Below are 25831 nucleotides of genomic sequence, written 5' to 3' on the forward strand. Positions count from 1 at the left end.
AATAGACAAAAATGCAGTGAGCTATTTTATTAGAAAGTTGTCGAAATGAGAGCAATGTAGTACCTTCCATGGATATAGCCCATTCTATATACAGAATCTTCCGTCGATAAAGGACTTATCTTAAGTAAAGCTTTATTATTAATGAATAAAATGGAAGCCGTTAGTGCTTTGAGTTTTCGAGTCACTCCAGTGTCCATGACACTAATACTCAGTGACAAAGGGTGCAGAATTTAGATTTTTTTTAAGGCATCCTATCAAGACTAATTTCGTTTTAATTTGCCACTTATTGTCGAAAATTTGGAAACACCGTTGATCTCACGTTATCAGCTAATAAGATATCAAATTGACGTAAATGATTTATTTATTTGTTTATTCATCAATATTTATTGTAGACAGAGCCTACGGTGAAATAAATGCCATACAACGATTTGGCATGTTCTTGTAATATAGAGGCCCTATCCATATTTCTTTAAGCGTGCTCTTTCTGTTGTCTTTGAAAGTCCCTTGGCATCAATCAAAGTTTAGTTGTATGATCATGTCATGCGTGCTGTAGGTCTAAATGAGTTTAGTATAGTGTGCTCAGCGATGAGCATGTTTTATACTGTGTTTATTTATTTTTTTTTTGCACACGAGATTGTAAAAGTGTTGGCAACTATGTTATGATAATATTTGGGTCTTCTTTATGTAGGATAGGCTCTTCAGTGTATAGTACCACCAACTCAATGACATCTACACCTGTGAGAGCATTGCAGGCCATGATTTAATTTAATCTAATTCATTTCATTTAAAAAAAATGCAGTTACATATATGCAGTACCGTAGCGCAATGACGATCCGATTTTGCGCGAGGTATCAACATTAATTTAAAGAAAGCGGTGAACGTACGGAGGTCGTATATACGATTAAAAACTGAAAATCATGATTTATCATAGTGATATCCAATATCAATGCAACATTATAGTAAAGGAAAATACAATGAACAGAAATAGTAACAATAATACGTGTTAGCCTATATTGTCACTTTTTTAAAAACTGTGAGAGGACCAAAACAAAGCGATTGGAAATACAGGGAATGTTGAATTTGCAATCTTCTTATAACATAAAATACTGAACTAATAACACGAGGGCAGATTGCCTTAAAACAAAATCTAGAAAGACGCATTACGCACATAATATCTAATCATAATAATTACCGTTATACTGTAACTCACGCGATGCCGCGATTGCAAAATGCAAAATCAATGAAATAAGATTCAAAATCACTCGACGTTACATGTTTTCCACTAATCTGACATAATGAATAAAGAACATTCTACAATGTAGATTACATTATCAATATTATTATTTGCTTGATTTGAAAAATGATAAAATCGGCTTTCCAACGGGGTTCAGTTTCAAAACCTGTAACAATTTGACAGCTAAGATTTATCTATTCATTTATTTTTGCACAAGGCCTACTTCTGAGAGAGATTCATTTTAGTCTTTATGTTTCATCACTTCGTGAAATTTCATTTCATTTAGATGATAATACAAAAAAAAGCATAATATAGTCGATATTTATGTTAGCGTTCAAAATGAATCTTCAGATTGCTCAGAAAGACGGGGGCATCGAAACCCGATCATCAAAGGCATAAATGTACCTGTGGAATTCTTTTGTACATCAATAGAAAACTGACAGTTGTTTGAATAATTAAGGCCAGTTGGAACTCGTAGTCCATATTATTCTCTTTAACCTCATTGTTTATAGGCTTTGATATTATTAAATACTAAAACCTTGTTCTTGCCGATCTTTCTTTCGCTTGGAGTGCTTGGTTTGTTCTGTGATTTATGTCTTGCGCCCTCTATAGTGATCTAAACATACACAGACTGGTAGAAAACACAGCTGCACCATACACATTGGGTAGTCGGGAACAAAATGTAAACTTCATCTGTGGTACCATTCTTCTTACGGGACACGTGTATTATAGCACTCCTACCTCCCGATGATCCGATACTGTTGGTACTGCACACTGCTGCACACAATCAATGCACTACTGTGCTGTAATAGTGTTAGCGCGGCTGTAGGATTGGTATGCATGGATCGCCGGGAATCGTCTCTGCTCCGATCGCTCTGGAATGCGTTCCTGTCTTGCCCCTGTCCCTTGCGATATATTTACATTATCTAGTTGTCACGGACACCAGGGTTCATCCACGGTGATCACAGCTGGTTTGTATATAACCAAAAAAGACGATGGGTGAAGGTGAAACATCGTATACCGAGTCGCTCAGTCAACATCAGACAGCGAGCAACCTCAACGAAAGGGTCGTTGCTGCATGCAATAACGTGGTTATGGCGGTTTTGGACTTCGGCGAAGCACTGCGTACGGGAAGAATAGATATTTTGGACGTCTTACTTCTTACATGGCTCATAGTCACTGCGAGCGTTTTCCTTGGATTTACAATTTACGGTAATATCAAGAAGAAGGAAGAAAAATCTCACGGGAAGGGCCGTAAAGATGAAGGATTACATGACCGTACCTACGGAGTTGACCGCCCTCCAGCGGGTAGCTCCGTGACCCACTACGGGCAAGCGCCGGGAGGACGGGACTCCGTTGATGGGGGTGATCAGTGCAGTTGGCTGAATTCAGTTGTTGCGTGGCTTTTCTCGCAACATTCACAGCAGACACCCAGCCAGCTCGCTTCTTCCTGGCTCAAAGCTCTCAATGATGAAACAAAGAAACAAGGGGTAAGTTGATTAGGCATATGATCTACCAAAATTGAATAAAGCCACCACGCACCACCTGTGTGGGTGTGCGAGGAATGCATGACTCCATGAGATGAGTGTGACCACACTCACATGCACACTGACACAGTACCCAGTGAAGTGTGTAAACACTAACGTTTCAGAACCCTCAACACAATGTCAATGGCAATGCCGGCATAGCGGCAGTGGGTAATTCCCCAACACTGGCACAGCTTTCAAAACAAACGTAACACTCAATAGAGTCTAATGATACTATAGATTTCTAGTTGTCTCTAGATCTACCATGATGTAAATCTAATAATATACATTTGTATGCATTAGTATTATAAACAGTATTGTGTCCTTGAGTCTAGACTATGGATTACCCACAGAACGATAATATCAGTTCTAAAATAACCTTGCTGTCACAATGATATGTTCCTTCTGAGAATCTTACAGAGAATTGCATCCTCAAAGCACAGGATCAGATCCCCTTTGAACTGTGTATTATTGATTGGCATGTTTGGATAATGTGTTTTGATGCAATGTTTTACTATACACGATGATTCTGCCCTTTGCCCTCAAAATTTAGAAGATACATGTACAAGTACATGTAGCTGTAGTTATCAGATACAGACTGTACTGGGCAGACTGGAAGAATATCTATGAGTGATCAGTAAATAACATCTTACTTGAGGAAGAGAGAAAGAGAAATAGATATCTAGAGTGGTAGAGAGAGAGAGAGAGAGAGAGAGAAAGAAAGAGGAAGCCAGACATGGTCCAGGTCTTCAAAATTTTACATAATAGTCAAGCCTGTTTGTGGCAGGGTGCCTACATGTATGTTCGGCAGGGGCACTTGCTAAGTACTGTAAAAGCGGAAATTTTTGCGGTGTTTAAATTTTCGCGCATTTCACGCAACCAGAAACTACATGTAGCGCAAAAATAAAAACACGCAAATATTTTTACTTGCCATATGTTCCTGTGCATGATGTCTTGATTCCGCGGAATTAAAAACACGCGAAACTCTCCTTACCCGGCCAAGCGCGAAAAATTAGTCACGCGAAAATATCCACTTTTACAGTAATTCATCAATAAAACAGCAAATGAACAATATATGCTTAGTCCCACTGCAGAACACAAGCAGGAGTTACTCGTGAGTTTTATGGGAAGTGACACCTGATTGGGTCTTTTCATCAATGAATGAAATGGCCCCGTAGCAAATAGGCACCCTGTACAAGGCCTGCCACAAACAGAGTTGTTTACTCTCTGGAGATAGACTTACTAGGTAACCCACAGTCTTTGTTTACGTACTAGTGTACAAACAATCACTCTATCATGGAACAAGAGACCACCCATTCAAATTATTTACCACCCACTGTTGATTGAACATTTGGAGCAATTTTTTTCATTTTTTTTTTTTAAATCAAAAGTTTCATCCAGTCATGGAACAGAACAGTTGCCCACATCACTGTGAACTGATATCCACTGATATTATTTCAAACATGGTGTAGACATGTTCTGCTTTTCAGATATCTGTATATCTTTTGAAATTGTCTGTCATCCACAACCACGCTTTATATAAACACTTTGTAGACTGACCGGGAGACTGACAGGACCTTGTGTACACTCCCATAGAGATGATGGTGATTGGGGGGGGGGGGGGGGGGGGGGAGGGAAAGAGGGAGAGAGGATTATCAATTCCTATTAAACTTGTATGCTCATGTTAACATAGACATTACATTTGATTGTTGTTGAAAGTGCAGATCCGTAATGAGAGCCCGGACCATCTGCACTTTCTTTTTTTGTACCGGGAATAATTAAAAAAAAAAGAAGAAAAATTTGTAGTTAACTGTATGCGTGCAGTATAGGGCCTATTGCACATTGTATGCATTCTTATTCATGCAACTCTTTTTTTTTCTTTTCAAATAAAATCATTTTTTTTTTAAACTGTCAGTTAATACACAAAGTTTGTATTCATCTACAACCTTTGTTTGTGTTGTAGCACAGATGATCTTGCAGTGTACCACACATAGAGGACATTGTTTGTTCTGAACTTTTGTTTCATAGCGCACTATAACACGGTGCATGTACAATGTATCATGAAAATACAAATGTAATGACACATGGCACCTTTTTCTCAGTCTTCCACGCAGCAATGTTTATGTTTGGTTGCATGATGTTGCATACAGACCAATCCCCAAACAGGAATTGGATAAAGAAAGGATGAGTACAATGTACTTACTGTATATGAATTTACATTGGACCATCCTGGGAGTTTGAGTACCATGTACTGTAAAATGAGGAATGTTCGTGTGCATTTTAATTTCGCGAATTCCGCGAGAGCCGAGTTTCGCGAAATTAAAATGCACGCGAAAGATCTTGTCTACACTATATGCATTGAATGTTAGAGGCAACTTGTGAAAATTTCATGATGCGAATAAGGCTGTCGGCTCCCATTCCCGAAAATTTCATGCTGCGAAAATATTGTGTTTTACAGTATGTTAATTATATCTAGTGTTGTTTTCCTGTTGACCCATAGTGGCAACATACGGGTGTACAAGTTTTACTTGTGCATGTACTAACTTTGTATGTCCTTCCAAATTTTCAATTTAATTTTACACTGTAAATTATATGTGAAACTAACTATCGTGGATGTTGATACTATCCTTCCTGAACACAATGTTATCAAGTATTCTGCAAATACCACCAAATAACATTCTGATGCGCCATCGCAAACAGGTACTGTACAATCCCTTTAAGTGTTGATGTTCGATCCATGTATGTTATTTCTTTGTTTTTCTTTAAATCAGCTGCTGGCATGGTTCCTTATCTTTCTCACTCTGAAAGTCAGGTATAATGCTGAATTAGGCCTTTTTGTGAGATTTTAGGATTTCCCTGTGGGAAGACAATTTGAGGAGGAAAACACTCAAATATTAAAAACAAACATTGCGATCATGCAAATTCAAGCAAACACACATTAATCAATGGCCCTAGCCTTTTTGCGACCTTCATTGCTCTGATAGCTAAATATTTCAAATTCCCTGCATGACATGTTCACACACTGCAGATTTTTCTACCTTCCTGTTTTGATGGATCTTTGCACTCATAAATTTGATGTATTGCTGTGCTATTAAAAGGCTGGTGGCTCTGCATCATATTTGGACATCCTGTACATTTTGACATTTATAGAATTTTTTTTTTTTAGATTGTTATTGCCATGTTATCTAAGTTTGACTTTAACACATACACACGTAGAGCCACTTGATGTCTGTTATCTATTTCATTTAAAATTCATTTAAATTCTCTTGTACTGTTTAGGAAAGTATACGTACAGTAATGTATGGAGCTCTATAAAAGGCATCCTATTGCAAACCTGTCACAAAAGCTAGAATTTGTGGCATGATTTCCAGTCAACTGCACACCCAGTTTAGTGTCAAATTAAACCCACAGATTAATAAATGTATGGATTGACTACATGGTATTTGATGGCAGTAATTATCAATTTTAGGATGGTATGCATGTAGCTTTGTTTGAGAGGGGGTACATGTGTATTCAGATTTTAACTTATTGGGAGATACATGTAATTAGCAACCACTGAGATGTAAAGTACAATGTATATACTATGAAAGAGCATACAATTTGAAGAGAAATTCAAAGTTAGTTTGATAACAAAATTTCTGAGAGTCTTATTTCACAACACAAAGTAAACCCAGGAGGTCCTTATAAAAGGTGAGTCATACAACTGTATCTTTTATTATGATCTTTTTGTTTTTTGGATATCTGGAGGGTACATATTCAGATTTTAACTTTTTTGCGAGATATGTACATTGTAATAGAAACTGGACACTTAAAAATATGAAAGATCATACTATTCTCAGAGAAATTCAAAGTCTATATTTGATGGAAATCGAGTTTGGTATGGCTGAGATTCTTATAATTTCAAAACAAAAAGTAAAACAAAGAGGTCCTAATAAAAAGGTAGATCACATCTTTTATCAGGACCTCTTTGTTTTTGGATGATATCTCAGCCAGTGTTCAAAACGATTTTCATCAAATTAATGTTGAATTCCTCTTTAATAGAATTGTACGCTCTTTCGTATTTCAAAAGTGGTTTCTTATCATCTCACAAAAAAATTGGAAACCTGAAGCTTTATTTCAACCACAACTATACCATCTGTTAAAGGGATACTGAGACATCCAAAAACAAAGTAAATCAAAGCAATCATAATAACAGGTATGTCCCACCTTTTATTAGGATCGCTCTGTTTTGGATATATATATCTCAACCAGTTTTCAAAACTGATTTTCATCAAATTACAACCTGTAACTTTGAATTCCTCTTAGACTTGTATGCTCTTTCATATTTCATTGAAGTGGTTTCTTATCATCTCAGCTTCATCTTAACCAAAACTGCATTGGAAACCTAAAGCTTCATCTTAATAAAAACTACATTGTATAGCGCTTACATTGTACCATAGACAGGCAATGATTGAATTGAATCGAATTGAATTGATTGTTTTATTGTCCACAATGCGAATGTGGAAATGCGCCTTCCACCAGCGTTACATACAAGAGATACAAACAGATAACAATTATTGTTCATTGAACAACATATACTGTATAACGTCACAGATTATGAATAACATGCAACATAAATGTTTTGCAATACTTGTTGCAGAAAAATGAAAATAATAACCGTTATATTCATAATACATATTACATCTCATTCAATTCATTCATTTAAATAAATTCTATAATCATTATACTTATTATCAAAAATTCCACATCATAGGGCTTGTCTGCCAGTCTCTCCTACCCCCCCCCCCCCACTCCCCATCCCCACTCCCCACCCACCACACTCCTTGCCAGTCATCCAGACGAAAGACCTTCTCAGCTGGGGAGAATAGATTGCATGTGAAGGGTTACCATGACAACCACTACCAACCTGTGGCAGGCTCGCCGCGAGCCCTTGTTCCATCGCTGCCGCGTGAATTTTTAAAAAGCCATTTGAGCAGCGTATCAACAGTATTGTTCGCCTGCTGCACGTGCGTATTGAATGGGCACCGTCAATTACGCTGCAGGTTTCTGCTTTGATGATAGTATGGAGCGGGTGGAGTCAGAGAGGTAGAGGTAGATAGAGAGAGAGAGAGAGAGAGAGAGAGAGAGAGAGAGAGAGAGAGAGACAGTGTATGAGAAAGGAGTAGTGAGAGAAATAGAAAAATATTATATTGCTGCTTTCAGTCAGAGAGGGAGAGGTAGATAGAGAGAGAGAGATATGAGAGAGGGACAGTGAGAGAAATAGAAAAAAGAAATATTGCTGCTTCAAGAGTAGATCTTTGTGTCATGTGGTGATTTTTCCCTACTTATGTTGTATATAAAATGCGTGTACAATTGTACAGTCTGACATATGGCAGTATCCAGTGTCTACCTGTATCTTTACCATTTGATTATTAACATCTCATCTAGGAGCTTAAATTTGTTTTTGCTGTCTTTAACTTTTGATATTGTTTTTAAAAGGAGCAATATTATATGAAAAGCACAGATCAACAATTGACGCACACTACATGTAAATTGTGTTTTCTTGCAACACATTGATAGAAACATCATCATCTCCCTGTTGATTATCGAGAAAACAAGAAAATACTGTAGTCAGTCTTGCAATCTTCTAGGGATGAAAACCATGTTGTAGTTTGTCATTTGTAAAACTTCACCTCTTTTTGAAATGCAGTAATATTATTAACATTTTTTTCTTCAGATAAATTGTGCATTTGATTTTTTTTAATAGAATTGCTTCATTTTAATTAGTTTTGGATATCTCATCCATTTCAAAACCAATTTTCATCAAAAAAAAAACTTTGAATCCCTGTTAGAATTACATGCTCTTTCATATTTCATATTATAGAGGTTTCTCACTACAGTGTATCTCACAAAAAGCTCTAGATGAAAATCTAAAGCCCCATCTCAACCAAAACTAATATATTCAATCCCTTTAACTTCAGTTGGTCAACCTAAATAGTCAATCAGACCATGGGGGTGAGTTAAAGATACTAATGGAAGAACTGAAGGGAAGATGAAGGATCCAGGTCCTCGCTGGGGCGACAAGACCTCGTATCTAAAAAATGTGAAATGTTCAGGAGAGCAAAAAAACATGGCCGCCAAAGCACTACTGTATGAGCTGAAATTTTCGTGAATTTCGCGAATCGCCTTCGAACCACGAAAATAACAACATGCGAAAATAACAATTTGATGCGCAAATGTCTTCCAAGTAGCAATTCGCGAAAATATCTGTACGCGAAAATTTCAGCTCGTACAGTATATCAGATGGGAGAGCCTTTCCTTTGACATGCCATGGTGGCTTCATTTTGGGGGTAAGACAGCTAGGATTTGGACAGGACATCACTTAACTGATTATCTGACCATTAATTCAAAAAAGTTATTTTCACCAAAATTTCAGATAGGAGGTCTTGTCACCCCAGCGACGAAATATCCCTTGACCAAGTACAGATAAGTTACTCTTTTCACAAGTGTGCCAAATAGTGTTTTTGTTCTGTTCAAGTTACGTAGGAACGGCCCTTTTTCTAGCCCATTATGGTATCGTCCCGTTGCACCTACTACCATTATAAACATACATTCCATCCCGTCACACTACCATTACATATACCGTATATTATTTCTGTCCCATCACACCTGGGGGCATTTCATGAAGTATTTTGTCAGATATTTTTTTTTTTTGGACAAACTGTTATAAGCTACTGAAATCCTTGAATCTGATTGGCTGAGAGCAAATTTGTCAGACATATTTGTCAGACAAAACTACATGTAGTCATGAAATGCCCCACTGAAAGCGCGATGGGATGAAATTCATGTTGAAACATTATAATTTTATTATGAATAGAGAATTTAAATCTATTTAGAGTCATGGATGTAGAGCCACACTAATTCATTGATCATGCATTATGGAAAGTGAGTGACCAAACTTGCGTCTACGAATAAAAAAAAAAATAATAATTTTGGGTCAAACTACCGAAAACATGTTAAAAAAAAAGAAAAGATTTTGATCCTGAATTTTAATAATAGTGAGAAAAGCAAATTGAAAACATGAATTGCTCCTAGGAAGGTTTAATCTATGATTAAACTTGATATTTCCCCTACTTTTGTAGGTTTTTTTGCAAATTAATTGAAAAACAGTGACATGATACATTTTGCTGGTAAGAATTTACACTTGTAAGCTTTACACTGTCATACCATTAAAAGTATCCTGCCCACACAACTGAAAAATTTGAAGTGAAAATAAGTTTCCTGGCCACACAACTGAAATATTCCAAGTGAAAATGATGGCCATTGGCTCAGACCAGTGTGGAAGGAAAAGCTGATACAGGAGTGTCCTGTAACCTACTGCACTTTTTTGACTGCACAGGAAGGCTTTAAAACTCATTTGACATTTACCTCTCAACAAAGCACATTGCATGACTCAATGTGCTGATGTGTGATGGACATAAGCCTGCAACACAACACCTCATCTTGTTTACCGTCCCGTGCCGAACGTCACGTTATTATTCTACCACCCTCCGATCGCGTCACGATGTCATACCCCGCCTGATGGTAGACGTGCTAGGGAGGGGGGTTGGCGCTACCCACGTAACCGCCTCGGAATGCTCGGCATTTCCCTTGGTTGGCCGCTAGCCTGCCTTGCCGGCCGCCTGTCCCACTTGGCTCGAGTGCCCCTTGCACTCCAGCACATTTACGACTTTGGAGTATTTGCACGCTGCTTTAACATGATGTTTTAAAGCCCCAGATGGTGGTGACAGGTTTACAATTATGCAAACTTTATTAATGTATTAAAAAAGAACTTCAAAATCTGGTTTAGGCAGATCCATAGATGCATAAAAGATTGTGGGTGTGGGTTGTGGTGTTAGCCAGAGAAAAATGAAGCAAAACTTTAAGACTTGTCACACTAATTCTTTAGCTCATTCAAGTGATGTGTACTAACACAGAAATGAATGCTTGGGTCTGATTAATTGAACTCACATTTTAATTCAGTTATTATGAAAAAAGGAGACCCTTGGTAACCCCCAAAACAGACTATAAAAGGTATGGTATTCTTGTGCATGAGTCTACGCTATACACTCACGAATACACGTAGGTCTGCGAGGCATGACTTTTGGAAAACACAGCCATATCACAGGAAATCAGAATTAAAAAAAAAAAAAAAAAATCCTTACAAACGGAACACTGCTATTGATAGTTACCATGCACCACAAGCTACACGGTCTGTACTTTTAATACACCATAAGTGTTTTATGAAGGAGTGGAAATGCTAGTGACACTTCCAATTTACTGTTGGATATTGTGATTTATCGGTCAGTTTGGGAGCAGTTGTGCATTGGAGCAAAATACGCGAAGTTGGTAAGCCATCGATTGAGTCAGGTTTGCGAACATGGCACACGAAGAGTTTGAACTAAACCCATAGCAAGACTTGAACCCAGGATCTTGCTGATAAGAAGTCCAGAGCTTTATCCATTCTACCACAGGGCTCTCCCTGGTTGTGCTCTGTTCAGATTGTGGAATATATTCCATGCAGGTGTTCTGTTAACTCTTTCTGTGCCAGGAACTTTGGACACTGTGTTTTCTCTGCCTACTCTCCAAAAAAGATTGAGTGAAAATATTCACTCTTAAAAGAGTGAATACAAAAAAGAGTGAATTTAGAATGAAAGTGAACATTTTCACTCATTTTGGAGTGACCTCAGGGATCACTCGAAGATTTTGGAGTGATCCCTGAGGTCACTAAAAAACAAGTGAAAATGAACATTTTCACTCAAAATTCACTCCAATTTCACTCTAAATTCACTCTTTTTTTTTGTATTCACTCTTTTAGGAGTGAATATTTTCACTTGATTTTTTTTAGAGAGTAGAGTAATGGCACTCGGAGAACACGGGGTAAAGAATCCACATTTTGTTTACATAGCCTGCACCATTAAACAAGCAAGGCATGTATCACAATATTTTCTGTTGACACATTTTTGGAAAGAAGAAGAGCAATATTAGACCAACCTTTTTCTCAATTCTTGCGGAACAAATGCACAAAAGAACCTTTCATTGTGCACTTTAATTGAGTGAAGTTGACTGTTGTGCACACAGCATTGGTTTTGCTGTGTTTCCCTACTTCCCTGTAACAGGTATGGACTTGATTTAATTTATTTCCATCTAATTATTGGGGGGGGGGGGGCTGACAAAGCTGTGCACATGTACATATCCACCCAAAGGAGAAGGAAAAAATACAATGTACATAGACATACAATTGTACTGTGTACATTTGCATGTACAGGTTTGTTGGCTGTATGTAGTGAAAGCTATGCCAAGATGAAACCAGACTAATGTACAAATTCAGTGTGCTATGCTCTCTATGTACAGCAGCCGGGAGTATGCAGGGATGCAGAGTGTATAATAGGATGGAATGTTCAGGTTCATGTAAACACAACATGAATGTCTATATATGGGCTCACACAAACATCTTGCTGGATGAGACTCTTCATACGCTGACCACAGTAGCTTCACTTGTTATAGAGAAGGATTTAAAAAAAAGAAGAAGAGAGGAATAGTAGGGACAGTTACTAAATTTTGTAATCTCTATTTAATTACATAACAGCACATCAGTGCCATTTGCTTTTAAAAGCACCCCAGTGTGTGTGCGCCAATTGGCAAACACAATAAGGATGTCCAGATAATGAAAGTGATGATGATGGTAGTGGTGTTGGTATTTCTACACCTGCAAGTGCAGGGGGGGGGGGGGGGATCCAAATGGGTGAGGAGTCTATAGTGATACCACAAAGAGGGTTACTACTGCAGGTGCACCATGGGTGTGTGATAATTCAAGGGTGATTTTAATACAAGGGGGAAGGAACCTGTTGCAATCTGCAGAAGATAACCCAGGAGAGTGGGGGAAGGGTGTAGATCCAACACCCCTGCCTCACCCATGGTGTCACTCTCACTCAACTCTGCACCTGCTACTGAGCTGGTAATGCTACACTGTAGTCTACTTAATGCAGACCCAATAAACGTTTGATTTCATTCCAATTGCATTGTAGACAGAGAGATTCTAGACACACACACACACACACACATGCGTGTACATTGTATACACACAGTGGTTAAAAGAATGAAAGGGAGAGGAAAATACAAGGTATGAGGGAGAGAAAGGAAGGGTGGGAGGGATGGAAGGAACGAGAAAGACAGAAAGGGATGCAGAGGAGAAAAGTTGAGAGAAGAGATTTAAAAGAAGAGTGTTTCTGTTGATCAATAGGATGTACTGTATTACATTCATTTTGAAATGACACTGCTCTCAAAGCAAAGTGATCTATTCAATATCTACTATAGAATATATGGCAACATGTATGCTACAATGTGTTTGAAGTTGGCTATGTTCATATACATTGTATATATATAAGATATAAAATGTAATCTGCTGGCTGTGTCTGGGCAGTGCAGACTAGGCTTCACTATGACAATAACTGTTGGAGTCATAGTAGAAATAGATTAATGAATATGTATCAAACAGCAGCAAATTAATTTATTGATTAGTACAACAAGAGCCTGCCCTCGCTAGCTCTGTGCATTACCTTCTGTCGATGCAAACATCATACTCGGTACCGTAATTTACTCAGTGGAATTGCAATCTGCTAAATTGACCGTGGCTGTGGAAATCTCTTAACCTGTACTCTCTGCTTTTGACTCATGTGTGTGGACATTTGTATGAAGCTACAGTAATCAAACTGTGAATGATTTAATACAAATGTTGTGCCACCTTATCAAAGAAAATTCAATCGAACTATAAAAATTTATGTACGTAAAGTTGGATAGAAATTTACAAAAAGTGGGCATTTTTAGAGAGGAACAGAACTGGAATATCTGTATGCTTGAAAAATATGTTGCCAATGAAATAAAGAGTTAATTCAAAATTCGGGAATTAAGGGGCTTTGCAAATGTTTTGCACCAAACGAGAAATTATTGTAAAATTATCAACAGTGGGCTCAAAAACAAAATCATTTAAGTGTACGGAACATTGTACATAATTATTGTACCTTTAATACAAAACTCTGAGGATGAATAGTGACAGCTGTAATAAAAAAAAGACAAAGCACTATGGATTACAGAAAACTATATGGTTTTATGGTTGCAAAGTTGAATGCTCTTGTGGAATGTATTTGAAACTCAGATTAAGGCTAGATTGTGTAAAGCATGGTCTAAGTTTTTGATAGTGCATATGGGGGAGAGGAGGGGGTAGCAGGCAAGGGATATGAGAGGTGAGAAAAAGGAAGAATGAGAATAAGAACATGATAAAGAAGATTGGTGTTGGAAGTGGAAAATGAGGTTACAGTTTGTAGAGAGGTATAGAGTAAAATGGAGGGAAGAGAAGATTTAGAATGCCAGACTGACAACCCCCTGGAGATCAAAAGTAAAATGCCGCCATTACCCTAGTGCCCTCTAAAGGTGAATCGTCTGTACTCCACATCATGCAGTGAGCTTGTCAGAGTCGTTGGCCGACACAGTCAGGTGTAGCGTATTGACAGTGTGGGTGAAAAAAAGTGCATTGTGCAGGCTTTGTGGCGCATTTGTCTTCGCTCGACACGCCTCCACCCCCTCCGATGCATTTGCGTAATTAGCTCGCAGCAAAATGCGTGCAGCAGCAGCCGCTAATGAAAATACTCTGCAGCCAGCCAATCTCTGTAGGCTCTATGGCTATGGAGAGGGTTGTGGTGCCATCACAGCTGTGTGCGTTCTTGAATCCAGGCATGCTATAAAGTTTACAGTATGGGGACCTCGGATAGAGTAGTGACATTGCTCACTGTCGTGGGCTCCATAGTGACAAAGGGTCATCTAGAAATTAATCCTCTGACTAAAACTTGGAATGGAGGGGAGGGGGGCAGCAGATTAGTTGTCTTGTGCAGGACATACACATACTGTTTAGACATTAACCTGTTGAGGATGGGCTGATTTTGCTACAACAGGCACTTCCCATAGACCCCTGCCCGAGTATACTCAGGACTAGTCCTCAATGGGTTAATAAAACATCAACCAAATTCTTTTGGTGTTAAATTTGTCAATTAATATATTATGAGTATGACTTGGGGAAACATGGAGATTTAGTCTCCATATTTGTAATGCTATTTTTTCCATGACTGTATTTATCTATTTTACCAAATCCATCAATGCAACAAGGTTTCCTGCAATGGGAAGGCAGTGGAAAAGGACTCTGGGGACCAAGGACTGGGGGGGGGGGGGTGAGATATTAGGCCTTACTAACGCTTAGTGTAGTAAAATACCACAAGTTATTTTGTTGAATTTACAAAGAAGCTGAACGACTTAAAGAATAAATGAATTGTTCAAAGTGATTGACTTTAATAAAGCACAGTTGCAACCTTTGTCTAAAAACTAAAAGCTCTGTAAATTCATGAATAGGGCTAGAACCAGCTATTTTTTCTGATTTTATAATTTGGAGAAATTCCTTTTGAACCAGCAAAATTTGAAGAAAGATTGCTCAATTATGTACCTGAAAACCAAATTCAGAATCCACACATGCCTACAACACAAACCATTCGTGTATTCTATTAAAGTCTAAACATTACGTTGTTGATTTCTTCATGGCATACTTGTGAAAGTAAAGACAGGATTTCAGGAGTCATAATTATCATGAAAGGACTTGAAAGGAAAAGAACAAGCCCTGTATTGGCACTGACTGCTTGCTTTTCATGGAAATTACAAGTAGAGTGAAAGACGTCATTTATAAACCACATCAACACACACTCGGGCACTATAGGCATAGATCTATAGGGGAGAAGTTTCAATGGTATTTGGTCTTGTCACAAACATACGTTATGTGAGTGAGAAAAGAAATGTTTTTTTTTTTCTCATTTTCTCTCGACTCACTTTTCGTCCCTGTACTCTGGAAACTACGCCTACAACCTTTTGTATCCTTGAGGTTGTGCACGCTTCTGTGAGCAAATGCCATGGCACAGTACAGTTGATTAGAGGCAAGGCACTGCATTGATTATTGCTCTTATTATCATTCTCTGTGTCTTTTTTTTTCAGCTCGAGGCGTGTAATTAGAATCGTGTGTATATTTCTCTCATTTGTTGTAGTGGGGAAAATCTGCATGACAATTTGCTGATTATGGTATTGTAATCAGAGGAAATGTAAAGGGGGGGGGGGGGCTGTTGAGCATGTAATAGAGTAGACATTTGAGCCCTGTTTGTTAACTCATACATTGTACATTATATTATACTGTATGTCGGAATGCACTACACAAGCGTGCATTGTATGATCATTCTTAAATGCAATGTACACATAGAGTGGGTATATAATTTTAATATCACTCCTGTGCCATTTATAAAGGTTGGTTGCATTTCTTTTTTCTTTTTTTAATGATATTACTAGGATTTCCCTCCATTGTTGTTGTTGTTGTTGATTGTCCTTTGAGATTAATGTCTAGTGTGTTTTCCGTCAATTGTAATTCATGATACGTGTGCAGGGAATAATTTCTTGCGAATTTTGAATTCATGATAATAGCATAGATACTAGTAGTAAATCATAATAATAACCAATTGTTGAGAGGCCTTTGAGATTCTGAAATTGTTGCAAATATCTACAACTGTAGGCCCTAATTCTATTTTTAAATTTATGCATCATGTGACAAACTTCATTGTTTTGTTCAAATCATGAGAAATGGTAAGATACCAATTACATTGTACTTTAATAAACCTAAATATTATTTTCACTGACATTAGGTATGAGTGTGTGGACTGCAGATGTAGAAAGTTTGTCATCTGATATGGTGTGAACTTTCATATTTAATCTCTGCATAGTGACTTGAATCTTGATCACATCCAGGAAAAAGCGTTAAGTCGTCCAGATTACGTCCCACCACTTTATCAGATTCATTCGAGGGTGGATCAGGCTTTAGTCAGGGAGTGACTTCCTTTATACTATCATAGTCTGTCGAGTTCGGTGGGAAGAAAGAGAGAGAGAAACATATAGACAGCGAAGGAGAGAGAAACATAGACAGCAAAGGAGAGAGAAACATAGACAGCAAAGGAGAGAGAAACATATAGACAGCAAAGGAGAGAGAAACATAGACAGCAAAGGAGAGAGAAACATATAGACAACAAAGGAGAGAGAAACATAGACAGCAAAGGAGAGAGAAACATATAGACAGCAAAGGAGAGAGAAACATATAGACAGCAAAGGAGAGAGAAACATATAGACAGCAAAGGAGAGAGAAACATATAGACAGCAAAGGAGAGAGAAACATGTGTAGACAGCGAAGGAGAGAGAAACATATAGACAGTGAAGGAGAGAGAAACATATAGACAGCAAAGGAGAAAGAAACATATAGACAGTGAAGGAGAGAGAAACATAGACAGCAATGGAGAAAGAAACATATAGACAGCGAAGGAGAGAGAAACATAGACAGCAAAGGAGAGAGAAACATATAGACAACAAAGGAGAGAGAAACATATAGACAGCGAAGGAGAGAGAAACATATAGACAGCAAAGGAGAGAGAAACATATAGACAACAAAGGAGAGAGAAACATATAGACAGCGAAGGAGAGAGAAACATATGGACAGCAAAGGAGAGAGAAACATATAGACAGCGAAGGAGAGAGAAACATATAGACAGCGAAGGAGAGAGAAACATATAGACAGCGAAGGAGAGAGAAACATATAGACAGTATTGTAAAGGAGAGAGAAACATAGACAGCGAAGGAGAGAGAGGGAGAGGAAGGAAGAGAAAAAGAGGTAAGAAAGAGAGAAGGAGGGGGAGATAAGAAGGGGGTTGTTGTAGGAGAGAGAGGGAGAGAGAAGAAGGGGGAGGTGGCTGATTGTTGGATCAGTGATCTAGCACGTGGGTAGTAAGAGCTGACAAGAGAAGCGGAATGAGTCGTCAATGGAAAGGGGTGTGAACTGATCGTAAAGGGATTGAGATATCAGTGCTTAAACTCACTGAATTAGAGAGAGAGAGGGCGGGGGTGGGAGGGGTGAGGTGAGAGACTGAATTGCAGAGTGAAATAGTAAAGGAACTTAATAAGATAAATATATGTCGTACCTGGTTAATGCTCAGAAATCCAATCAGTTGTCAGTCGAGCACTAGAAAGGTGCCAGAATACATAATGTGATTCTGTGTAAATCCCATTATGATAATCATGCGTTTATTTCCATTCGAGTGAATGGTGCGTGCTCCTAAAGCTCCTGCCATTGGAGCGATTTCTCACCACTAAATTCATGGGTGTGATGCATACCAATGAAATAAGAGGGTGGCGGTTGGGGTGAAATTTCACCCCTCTTGGGAAACTTGAGTATTCTACTGCTCAAAGATATCAACAAGGGAAATGCTATGTACCTGGCAAATGTACCTTCAGTATATATCGCTCAATGGATTTTTTTTCTCTCTTTTTTTTTTTTTGGGGGGGGGGCAAACTACGTTCAGTATATCACTCAATGGATTTTGTTTTTGTTTTGTTTCTTTTTTTTTCTCCTTTTTTTTGGGGGGGGGGGGAACTATCCCTCCAGGTTCCAGTATTCTACTTGTTGTAAGTGGTTATTTCTGATCATGACTACAGTTTGTAAGTGGTAGACTAACCACTACAACTTAATAAAGTCTTCATGTTTCAATGCTTCACTCTCTAATTCCTCTATCCAAATGTGTGTGTAGGGAGGGGAGGGAAGAGGAGAGAAGGAATTTTGCAAGTTATCACCCCCATGATGATGCTTTGGGATTCTTTAACCCACTGAAGTCTAGTCCCAAGTATATTGGGCAGGTGTCACTTGGGAAGCATAATATTGAGCAAAAACAGCTAGTCCTCAGTGGGTTAAATGACTCAAAGAGAAACACAATGTAGTAAAACATTTAATCAAGGCTTGAGGGACCTTCTCCAATCAAATACATTTGTATTTTTATAGCAAGATGAGGTATATATCTGTAGACTGGGATGGTAAAATGCCATGCAAGACACATAAATGTAGTGTGACATTGAAACTGTAAAGGCTAGAAGTGCGGGCAGCTCTGCAATAGTACCGACAAAATCAACACGTGGCATTCAACAAGTTGATTGCATTGACCAGGAATCACGCTAGTCTGACTCGGTCTTGACGAACGCTGAAGCGGTTTAATCGGTGGAACGATAAGTGGGCAGACTTCATCAGTGGACTGCGGCGCTTCCGAGTCAGCGTGACCTGATGGATGACAGCTAGCAGCCACTGCCGACAGCAGCCGCTTCTCTCTCTCACATATTCTAGCCGAAATATCCCGTCTCACCTGCAATTAACCGAGACACTGTACATTGATTTCCATCAACCTCTAGCACCTTCTTGGCCTTGTAGTGTATTCTCCCCTTCTCTTCCTGCTTCAGTTTGCCGACCCATGATTTTGTTTATGTTGTCATTTTCTACAATATTTTCATTCTGATAACATCTTTTTTTTTCTTTTTCTTTTTTGGCAGGGGGAGGGGAACTGATTATCTAAGCAGACCAAATAAAAATGCAATTCAGTTACAGAAATTGCGTGACCTGTTGAGGAAGGTTTAATTTTGCTACAAGACGTATTTCCCATAGACGCTTGCCCGATTATACTCGGGACTCGTCCTCAACGGATTAAATGTTAAATTGAGTAAGGATATGTACTACATATTTCATTGTCCCTGGTGAAATTCGATGCCCACATGTAACTGAATTTGTCTTTAAAAAAATGTGTGTACAATATTCACAAAATGGAGTATGACTTGATACAAATTTTTCACAAAATCAAATCTCTAGGGTGCGGACACATGATAATGAAAAGAAAAACCGACTTCAAGAATGTTTGTCAGTGAAAGGTACAGTGTAGAGTGTGTTAAGAGTCATAATGACAATTTTGTTGCCATACAATATGTTCACATGGTTATGCAAGTGCTTATTGCTATCATAGTTTTTCTCTTTTTTTTAATATTTGGGGGTACCGTACAACAGAAGATTTGCAAGGCACCATCTCTCCATTCGTTTGTTTTGTTTAGTTTAGTTTTGTTTTGTTTTGTTTTGCTGCTTTTTTTTTGCAAGCATTGATAAAGTCTGTCAGTGTTGACTCAGGATTGCATTCGATCAACATTCAACCAGTCATAATTACATTTACATGCAGTTGATCATTGTGAGGCAGGAACATGAAGGATAAGCGTGGTCAGACTTACAGAATGTGTATAGATCAACGTATTGCTGCCATGGCAGTAATAATTTTGTTTCAGGAGGGTCAGTTTTGTCAATTGATCTAGATAAAGAGCTGAGGTCCTCTTTAGGAAGATGTAGACTCATATTACACATATTATCCATGTACATGAAGTGTATCAAAGAAACTACAATTACAAAGAAATACTTTATGCTACTGTACATTATTATGATAGTTGAAAGAATATGCACAGAAGTGAACGAAAAAATTAATTGAAACTACACATTTCCTGCATTTGTAACAGTGCAGTAGTACAGTGTATTTCAGTCGCCATGCCTTCTGGAAATTATGTACAATAAGAGGTACTAATGGCCCTATATGTTCAGCAAATTTCTTCCAGATATACAACTGTGCGAAGTAGGGAGATCTTGTAACAAACAAGTCTCATGGGTGAAATCTCTGAGTAAAATGCTGACTGACTTTTCAGAATAAATGTTACCCTAGAACCATCCTTTGTAAAATCCTGGGAGCTCCTGGGAACTCTCAAGTAAAGCTGTAAAGTGAAAGGTATCACGGTCAAACTCCCTTGTGATAAATAACAGGCCACTATAATCAAAGGGTGTGTACAGTTCTGGTCGAGGTGAGGATTTAGCTTTTAACATTTTGCGAGATATTCAGAAACCAATCTATGAGATGTCAAAGAGCATGCAATTCTAAAAGGTATCAAAAGTTTATTTGATGAAAATCGGTTTTGAAATGGCTGAGATATCTGAAAACAAGGTGAAACAAAGAGATCCTAATAGAGTTGTGGCATGTCGCCTTTTATTATTAGCACTTTGTTGGATATCTCAGCCATTTGAAAACCAATTTTCATCAAATAAACGTCGAATCCTTCTTAAAATTACATGCTCTTTCATATTTCATAAGAGGTTTCTCATTATCTTACTTAGAAATGTTCAAAACATGAATCCCTTACCTCAACCTGTACTGTACAGTCCCTTTAATAGTGTGCCATTTTGAGTCATGCACCATAAAGTCTACTTCCACTGCAAAAGAGCAGATGAGAGAAATTCAACTGAGAACTCATTCGCTAATATGAAAGAAAATTTTGTGGGGTATTCCCCATTTGATCCCAGGAAGAATCTCTCAGATGATCCCCTGGGTGACAGGCATGAAAGGGGGCATTGATCAAGTGTCTTTTTTTTTTTTCATTTTGGGAGCAGAATATGACATTATGCAGAATTCTTTTCATATTTTCTTTATATAGTGCTTTCTTACTACTATGACATCATAAACTCGTCTAGCCTTATTATCCAGCAGTGGCAGCTTCACAGATTAATCAGTCGAGATTTTAAGAATTCTGAACTTTTGAATGGATTGTCCTATTTCCCTCAAACATTCCTGACAATAACATGCTCTGCTATCATTTTTTGCATTCACTTCATGAATCCATGTAAGATTTTGATGGATTTCTTTCTTAAAGGGGTGGTATTATAATATTGGTGGAGATCAGGATCTGAGCTTTTAACATTTGTGAGATACTAGGAGCCACTTCTAAAATGTAACAGGGCATGCCATTTGAAGAGGAATCCAAAGTCTATGTGATGAAAATTGTTTTTGAAGTAGCTGAGATATCCAAAAACAAAGTAAAACAGAGCAAAAAGGTGGATCCCACCTTTTATTTTACACATGTAGTATTGTTTTGTTTGGGATGTCTCAGCCATTTCACAACCAATTTTATAGCAAAATAAACTTTGGATTCCTCTTAGAATTATAGTTATGCTCTTTATTTCTCATTAGATGTTTCTCATTATCTAAAAAATCATCATCAAAAACATGGGAAACCTGAAGCCCTATCTCAAATGAATCTGTATCATCCTTTTAATGTCTATAGATGTTACATAGGCTGCTACTAACACGGAATAGAGCTTCCCCACATTGTATAGCCACAACATGTTATTTATTACTACAATTGATTATGAAATCTGAAAATTGAATCAAATTGATGGGAAACCTCATGGAAGAGCCCAAAAAACTTCATGCATGTCTGATGAAAAATGGATTGATCAGAAACATTAGAATACATGAATATCCTTATTCATTGCAGCTCTCAGCTGGTTTTGACATTGTTGAACCACAGCAAATCTTGAACAGATTTGAAGAGTGATGAATTAGGACATGCTCAGCTCATTGAAGCACTGTTCTGCATTTTTAAATGTAATGCACAGGTCAGATGGTTTGTGATAGGAGACAAAATGTGCATACGATGCTGTGCATGTCAAAAGGCTCTAGGTATTCTTCATGCAGCTTGATGAATTATGCATACGTGTGTATTTTTGGCACACGGTGACGACAAGGTCGCTGCTTTGTCCGCGCCCCGACAGAGATGTCCATCTCGTGTTTCACGTGTGGAGGACAGCAAACAGTGGATGTTTGAGGATGCGGCTCCGACAAGCGCACGAAAATCAGCGGCGTGCGATGAGCGTATTAAGCAAACTGTCAAGACAGGCGTCGAGTGCCGCGAAATGCAAACACGGGTCTTTGCAGAGGGTGTGAAGCTCAGTTGTGAAACCATCATGAGTATTGAGAATATGTGTTTGCTAACTTCATCTGATTAATACATGTATGTGACATATATCAGTCACATGAAATTGCTAGTGTTTATTCTGAAAATCAGTGTTGTGATACTGTTGTTGACATCAATTAATAACTGAAGATACATGTGTAACATTTGATATGTTTGATTTTCATGTTGTTTTTAGGTGACTAAACTTCAAATACATGGATGATTTCATTTTGATTCTACTTTTGGACTCAGAAATAAAAGAAGAGACAAGATGGTCAATAATTTGTAATTGGTAGAAAGGCAGAGCATGGGATTAATGAATTGTGCATTATGTACTATGAATAGAGAAACAATAACTTGAAGACATGTACATTGTACATGAGTCTTCTCTTATTACTTATCTTCAAGTCAGAGTAAGTGATCGGCTTCATTAAAAGTGAAAAGGTACTGTATACATGTACGAAAGGAACTTGGGAAGATGCTGTTATTTGCAGGAGAAAGAGAATATATTTTGCAGATAAATATATAGATACAGAGAGAGAGAGAAAAAAAAAATACATAGAGAGAGATATACAACAAATATGAATTGATAATGTGTGATAAATACACTTGATAGAGTTGAGAAGAGATGTATAGATTATAGAAGGGTATATGGGGAGAGGAAAGAAGTATAAGTACATAGAGTTAAATAGTAGTGAGCTTGTGGGAAAGGAGCAAAGAAAGATGAAAAGGGGAATAGAGAGAGAGAGATATGAATTGATAAATAGATATAGATTTAAAAGAGATTTATAGATAGATAGATAGATAGATTGATAGATAGATAAATAGATCGATGGATAGATAAATAGATAGATAGACAGATACAAGGTTTGATGAAGAGGAGAGGAAAAGAGGAGAGGAAAGAAGTATACATTGAGTTAAAAAGGAGTGAGCTCGGGTGAATGCAGTTGTGGGAAAGGAGCAAAGAAAGATGAAAAAGGGGGATAAAGAGATGGATAAGTTTAAGGGAGATCAGAGGGAAGAAAGAGAGAAATACATTGTAGGAGAGAGAGAGAGAGAGTAGAAGATATTGCAGACACATTGATAACAGAAAGATAGAAATAGACCTAAAGTAGATGAAGGAATTTGAAGGAAGGAAACTATCTATGTCATGCAGCTGATGTAAAGTACGTCGTACATGCTGGCATGCAGTAAGGTGTCTACTTTAGACTTGATGCTCGACCCCTTGGGACAACATCACCTCGATATAGCCTGGTATTTCCTCTGCATAATGTACACGGATTGCACTTTTGGGGGGTAGTAGTGGTCTCAGATCGCACTTTAGAACGTTTAAAGAATACGTGTGCACATCATGCAACCTATCTACACAATTGGGCCAAATGAGCATCAAAAGGACTGTTTCTGTTTGCTTGTTTGTTTTGTTTTTGTTTTTCTGAGAGGTATAACCTTTGAGAAACATGCAACAAGATTGGAGGGTGTGAGTGTGTATGTGTGTGTGTGTGGGGGGGGGGGGGAGGTAGTTTGGGACGGGCAGTTTGATCACTCACACTGATCACAGGTGGACATTAACCCGTTGGGGACGAGGTGATTTTGCTATTACACACATTTTCCATGGACACCTGCCCGAGTATACTCAGGACTAGTCTTCAACTGGTTAAATCACGTGGGTGTGTCAGAGTCTGAAATTGAAAACACATGATCATGTAGTGTAATGTACACATATTTGCTTCAGTGTGCTATTTGGATCTGTGATCTAATGAGGACCATGCTGGACATTAACAGCCTCCACTAACCCCCCCCCAAAAAAAACAACAAAAAAAAAAAAAAACAACAACAACAACAACAACAACAACAAAACAAAACAAAACAAAACAAAACAAAACACACACAAAAAAACACAAAAACAAACAAACAAACAAAAACAACAAAAAACATTAAAAAAAACAACAACAACAACATAGCAAAAACAAAAAAACACAAGAAGGAACAATCCAAATGGGAGAGAGAGCCTAGAGGGGAAAAAATACCTTCCTGTCACTGATACATGTAGTGCACTGACACAGTGTTTTTGCATCCTGCTGTATTTGTCACATGTTATCCAAGTTGGGTGCATAGAGCATCAGTTAACCTTTTGATCGCAGAAGGTGATGTACTGCATGTCAAATCTATGGTGAAATGCTGTAATGCAGCTGAATTTTGATAAAGATACAGCTGCACTATACTGTATAATTCTCTCCCCACCCCCCCCCCTCCCCACCAATTCCACTTCATCTACTGATGATGGATCTGTTTTCATTTCTTAACCCGTTGAGGACGGTTTGATTTTGCTACAACACGCATTTCCCATAGACACCTGCCCGAGTATACTTGGGACTCGTCCTCACCGGGTTAATACCAATTAAATGTTATCATGCTAATTGTGTGTATTATGTACTATATGTGCAACAACAACGACAACATACAAAACAAAGCAAAACCAAAGAGTATCTGAATACCACCTGATATCATTCTCGTCTCCCTTGTTCTAACAGAGCACAGTGCAAGTGACCTTTGACCGGATCAAACCAGGGGGCACGCCACCACAGTTCCAGAATGTTCAGGCTGTTGCAGGTCCAAAAGATCACTTGGTAAGCCCACTATGATTTCCTTGGGTATTTCTTCATTGAATTTTAAAATTATTTCAAGGACTATTATATTTTCTTTCCAATTACGTAATATTTTGATAAATTTAGATGTATTTTTTATTTATTAATGTATTGATTCATTCATACATGCACATTAGTTTGTTACTTGATTGATATAAACAAATCTTTTTTTATTGTATTTATTAGTTCCTTCACTCATTCAGTTTCATTAAAAGTATAAGTTCAAAGAAAGGTTCAAATAATACTTCGTTGATTCCTTGTGGTAATCTGTAAATTGACAACGACAACTACTGCTTTGATGTTAGCATGATAGTCTCATGGTTAGTTCAGAGTGTGAAATGGTGCAATTATGCCTCATATTTAAGCATGAATCATAAATTTTGCTATGCACTGGAGTCCTGCACACAACAAAATAACCGTGCAATGTCAGCCCTAGAAGCTTGTTGTAGTTATTCATGCACTCATTTTACCTATTCATTATTTCTTTTCTAAGTGAATGTGTTCTACTTTTCAAAGTCCAAAAGAAAAAATATGAAAAAGTGCAGACTTTGCAAAATACGTTACAGCATGGTGTTGCTTGCTGCATGAATTGAAAAGAGCCTGAAACCGTTTTATTTTAATTTTTTGAAGTTTTGCTTGTCAAGTACACATATAAAGGAGCATCATGGTGCATGCATTGAATGTTCAATAAGTATTGCAGAAATGTAGTC

At 37.9% G+C, this 25831-nt stretch overlaps 1 protein-coding gene across 1 annotated transcript in view; it reads left to right on the top strand.

Moving 5' to 3' along the window:
* Positions 1 to 2070: 2070 nt before the first annotated feature.
* LOC139741098 (C2 domain-containing protein 2-like) overlaps positions 2071 to 25831 on the top strand; it is a 95102-nt gene continuing 71341 nt past the window's right edge. Inside the window, exons 1-2 of the mRNA XM_071651687.1 lie at positions 2071 to 2724; positions 25008 to 25103. Of these exons, the coding sequence (XP_071507788.1) occupies positions 2230 to 2724; positions 25008 to 25103 (591 nt within the window). The 5' untranslated portion in view covers positions 2071 to 2229. The remainder of the gene's footprint in view (positions 2725 to 25007; positions 25104 to 25831) is intronic.

This window comes from Diadema antillarum, unplaced genomic scaffold (assembly GCF_040938485.1).
Source record: "Diadema antillarum isolate AM-2024a unplaced genomic scaffold, OU_Dant_1.0 seq00000903_RagTag, whole genome shotgun sequence".
Classification (NCBI taxonomy): Eukaryota; Metazoa; Echinodermata; class Echinoidea; order Diadematoida; family Diadematidae; genus Diadema; species Diadema antillarum.